Source organism: Fulmarus glacialis, unplaced genomic scaffold (genome assembly GCF_000690835.1).
Source record: "Fulmarus glacialis isolate BGI_N327 unplaced genomic scaffold, ASM69083v1 scaffold11642, whole genome shotgun sequence".
NCBI classification, from domain to species: domain Eukaryota; kingdom Metazoa; phylum Chordata; class Aves; order Procellariiformes; family Procellariidae; genus Fulmarus; species Fulmarus glacialis.
The window spans coordinates 24,712-29,866 of NW_009198500.1; the positions used below are offsets into that span (position 1 = coordinate 24,712).

General features: G+C 39.8%; 1 protein-coding gene across 1 annotated transcript in view; it reads right to left on the reverse strand.

The window, feature by feature from the left end:
• The window catches only part of LOC104073225 (thioredoxin reductase 1, cytoplasmic-like), a gene marked incomplete at its 5' end in the record, with an annotated part of 11,300 nt that extends 6,369 nt beyond the window's left edge, over window positions 1–4,931 (reverse strand). Inside the window, 2 exons of the mRNA XM_009572924.1 lie at window positions 1,716–1,823; window positions 4,775–4,931. Of these exons, the coding sequence (XP_009571219.1) occupies window positions 1,716–1,823; window positions 4,775–4,931 (265 nt within the window). The remainder of the gene's footprint in view (window positions 1–1,715; window positions 1,824–4,774) is intronic.
• Window positions 4,932–5,155: the final 224 nt, after the last annotated feature.

The following is a 5,155-nucleotide window of genomic DNA, read 5'->3' on the forward strand; positions in this document are numbered from 1 at the left end:
GCCAAAGAAGAAAGCCTCTACAAAACAAGCACTAGTGTCATCCAATAATTGAAAAAAAAAGAAGCCATAAGTGTATTACACTTCCAGGACGCAGTTCACCATGCTCTCATTAAACTAAATACAAGCTTCCCTCACAGAAGACTGTATTGTCTCTGGGTCTACCCGGGATGAAGGCAAAAGTATTTCTCAGATCAGAAAAAGGGGAGAAGTAGCCTCAGAGCCTGGGTTTAGGAGAGATGAGGGCATGCTTTTTGCACACTCTCTTAGATTATGTATCACTGCGAAATGGAAAGTACATTTAAAAAAAAAGAAAAACCAAAATCACATTCTTCTGTCTGCCCTAGACAATATTACTGGGCAGACTCCTAACTGCAGACAAGGTTGCTCACCCACCTGTATAGCACGTATTTCAGAAAATGACAGGGTGTTTTGAGGCACAGTTCTAGCCAGAACTCGAAACAGCTCCCATTACAAGCTAACCTCAAATTGATTACTATTTGGAAGAAGTTTTAAACTGATCACAACTCCAGTAAAAATATGTCCCTTCACAAACTAGGAGAGACAGCTCAATGTTTTTCCATATTAATGAGGTTACAAAGCATTTATAAGCATCGCTATCTGAAACTGAAATTTAACAGGTCTGAATGACAGACGCAACTCAGTAATCCTACTGAAGCTTGCAAAAGCCAACATGGTGACATTATAGAGAGATCAGAATAAACTAAATTAGGACTTAGCCACAATACAAATGCTTCTGGATGCATATTTTCAAAAATGGTTTTGAAAATGGAAAGTGCATTTTCCACAAAGAAGGGTCCAGTGTTACACATGTAACAGCAAGAATTTGACTCAACAACAAAAATTTGACTGTGTATATACAAACTTTGTGGGGAGAACAGAATTTAAACCCCGTAATCAGGTTAACAGTACTTGACACACTGCCATTTTAAGTCATATTTACTACTTCTCTCCACAGTCCAAGTCAAAAAATATAAAAGACAAAGCTAAGAGGGATACAAGTTCTCAACTTTATGAGCCACCACTTATCAGCTTATTTCCCCAAATGAGGCTCCTCAGGTGATCTTCATGGGACATAAAAGTTCAGTTTATTGTCGGACTCCCTCCCCTCACGCTTTCTGTAACGTGGTCTGTACAGTATTTTAAGAAGAGCCTTAGTCATATGTGCTTACATATGTCTAATTTCACTCTTGACCAGCAATCCCAGTGAATGAAAAATGATCACTCATGTGAGTAAAATTAAGCACATACCTCCTTGCACAGTCAAAACAAACAGGAAAAATGAGCATAATAACAACATTTGGCTTTATAAAGTAAAAATCACCACGGCAAGGAATTTGCCACACTGTAGCTACAAAAAGCTCCAATTTGACATTAAAATCAGTGTATTGCTTCCAACACATAACTACCTCTAATTTATCCTGAAGTATTTGCAGACAGAAATAAAACTTTTTTTTTTAACCAAATATTCCACCTTCAAGCCCTGTTTGCCAAAAATAGAACATATTTGCAACTAGAGCTATCAGAATTGAGGGCTATTTTTATAACATGTCTAGGAACTGCTAAGAAAGACAAAAATGTACCTAGTCACCTCCTGCCCTTATATCAGAACACAGAATGCTGTTTTAATTGACTCTTAACATTATTTTAAACTACAAATTGAGAACCTAAAATCCAGATGAAACTAAGGCATTTACCTCAATGTTTTCCTCCCCAAACTTCTCCACCGCAGCCTCTTCAGAATACCCACAGGCTCCATACTCCAAAGGAGTGAATACAGTGGTTGGAACATTCACATAGTCACACTGTGTGGCATTCAAAACAAATAAAAAAACCACACATCATCAGTAATAAAATCAGCACAACGAGTAAAAATTCAGCAGTCTGAAATTCAGACAGGAAGAAAAGTTGGACTATTCAGAATTCTGAAAGCTACTTTTTTTTAAATAAAAACATTTGTTTTAAATTAAACTACAGTTTTGGTGTTGTCCCTCTCAGAGGCGTTAACTAGAGCAGGAACAGAAAGACACTTTAAAGCCACACTAACATTAACATGCATAGATTAAAAGGAAGAGAAAATTCAGTGCCCTGTTTTAAAAATGTACCAGATCAAAGGTCTGGTACATTTTTAAAACAGATAAAAAGTAGACTGTTCAACTGTCTCTACAAAACATGCTATTTTTAGCTGGGAATGCTGCAAAGACAACACCACCATCAAAACCCATCATCTTTTTTATCAACTGTGGCCTAGGCGATGCCAAAGAACCAAAGACATGAACTACAGCCATTTGGGGGGACAGCTAGAACTAGAGTTGATACTGTGTGCCTAATCATGTACCATGAGAAACAAACACTAACCCGACTTTACTGGAGCTTTACAGTGTTCTAGAGGTTACCTCTCTAGGCAACCTCTGGGCCTGGCCACCCTTACTGTAAAGAAATTTTTTCTTATGTTTAAATGGAATTTTCCTGTGTTTCAGTTTGAATCCATTGCCTCTTATCCTTGCACTTTATACCACTGAAAAGAGTCTGGCTCCACCTTCCTTACTCTCTACCATCAGGTATAAATACACATTGATATAAGAGCCCCAAAGATATCTCTTCTGCAGGGTATAAAAATCCCCAGCTGTCTCAGCCTCTCCTCATGTGCCAGATGCTCCAGTCCCTTAATCATAGTCATGGCCCTTTGCTGGACTTGCCCTGTTCTTCTTGAACTGGGGAGCCCAAAACTGGACACAAAATCCAAACCTGTCTCACCAGAGCCAAGTGGAGGGGAAAAGGTCACTTCCCCCCACCAGTTGGCAATGCTCTGCCAGGATGCATCTGCAGCCCTGGATGTCACTGGCCTTCTTTGCCATGAGGGTACATTGCTGGCTCACGGCCAACTTGTCCTCCGGACCGCCCTGAGGCTTTCTCTGCATAGCTGCTTTCCAGCTGGTGGGTCCCCAGCCTGTGCTGGTGCATGGGGTTACAACTCCCCAGGCACAGGACTTTGCACTTCTCCTTGCTGAACTCCGTGAGATTCCTGTCAGCCCATTTCTCCAGCCTGACGAGGTCCCTCTAAGTGACAGCACAACCATTGCGTGCATCAGCCACTTCCCCCCAGTTTTGTAACATCTACAAACTTGCTGAGGGTGCACTCTGTCTCATGATCCAGATCATTAATGAAAATGTTAAACAGTACTGGACGGAGTATCCAACCCTGTGGCGCACCACTAGTGACCGGCCTCCAGCTGGTCTTTGCAATGCTGGTCACAGCCCTTTAAGCCTGGCAGTTCAGCCAACTTTCAGTCCACCTCACTGTCCACTTATCTAGACTGTACTTCATCAGTTTGTCTACGAGAATGTTATGGGAGACAGTGTCGAAAGCCCTTACTAGAGTCAAAGTAAACAACATCCACTGCTCTCCCCATTATCCACCAAATTAGTCATTCTGCCACAGCAGACTAGCAGGCTGGTCAGCTCTATTTAATTTCTAGTAATTTTAATTTCTACAGATTTCAACCCTAATTAATTTCCTTTGTGACTGGGGATGAACTAAGATGCTGCTTACAATTCTTTCCCCACCTATCCATAACACTTCATTATGTTTCACACAATTATCCCTTCCGGATTTGTTACAACAGCAATGTAAGCCAGGATCCCATCTAAGTAGTTACTGCTTTCTTGGATTCACTGAAAGAGATGATGCTTTCTTTGGCAGCCTAAGGATTTTAATACCTAGAGAGACAGTTATCTGGCATAAAATGTAAATTAAGACATATCCATAGTATTGCAGCAAGAAAAAAACTCTGGCTCCCGCTACGGTTTTCTTAAACTTTGCCTGGCTGATGTAATGACATTATGCACACTGATTCAGGATTCTGTTACTGCAATACCTGCCAACCTAAAATAAACAACTTAATCAAGCTCTAAATCTGACCAACAGCTGAAATTGATATGAATACAACAGGCTCTAAAAGAGAAAAACCTTTATGTTTATGCCCTACGGTTATGAAGGTGAGACAAGCACCCACATCAGTGGTGCTCAGGTAACAGTCCTTTAAAGGCACTCTCCCTTCCTCCTGGTTTAAAGATAAGGTGTAAATGAGTATCCATGTTACTCCTATTTGGACTAGCATAACTTGACTGAAACCTACAGTTGCAGTAGTATGAAACTGAAGTAAACACTGAAGTGATGAACTCAACGTCTCAGGTATAAGTACGTGCTGACTTATTGGTACATTTGATCTTCCTTTCTGTCTATATTCAATTATAAGCAGAACTTTGTATTACATTGAAAACATATGGATGAGAAGTGAAAAAATTAGTGGAAATAACATGGAAAAAAACATGGAAGAGCATCACAAACCCCCTTTACACTCTAATTAGGGACCATAGGTAGGTTTAGTAAACTATTTATGAATTAGAGTTAAAGCATTTAATGGGACGGGAATGATTGCTGACTTTTAGGGAAGGCAGTAGAGTTAAAAACAACTTAAAAGATCTCAGTTAATTTTATTATCATTATACTCTGAGAGAAAAACAAAACCTCTTAATAGGAAAAAAAGAGACTACTGCTTAATCCATAAGGTATTAATTTCATCCTACACAATTAGCAGAACATATCTGCAGTAATATCTTTGCAAGGGGAAAATTAAAGTGATCATCAAAGCTAATCCTTAAAAGTTTACTGAGTTTTCCATAAACAAGCAGACATGCACTCTGCACTTAGAAGTAGAGTAATGACGGTGTTTTGTGGCAACTGGTTCCTTACCTTACTGGTTGCCCCAGCATAAAGCCTTTGAACTAACAATCTTCCTGCCTGGATTGCCAATGGTGTGAGTTCCAGCTTGTCCTGCAGTATATCTCCAACAGCATAGATATACGGCACGTTTGTTTGCTCCTCATCGTTGACAGGAATTTTTCCTGTTCTGCAATTTGAATTAACAAGAAAAAAGATCTAAGTGTTCTGCTGTGAAGACTGGAGGTGACCCTTGCAGGAGATAGGCCCTTTAGTTTTAAGAGACAGATACGTATTTGAAGTATGAGGGAAACAAGTCATATTCACAATCTTACAATCTTGGGCAAGAATGTAAAGTAGTGCAAATTTGACAAAACTACAGGAATTTGCACACTTGATAAGGAGGTAGCCCGT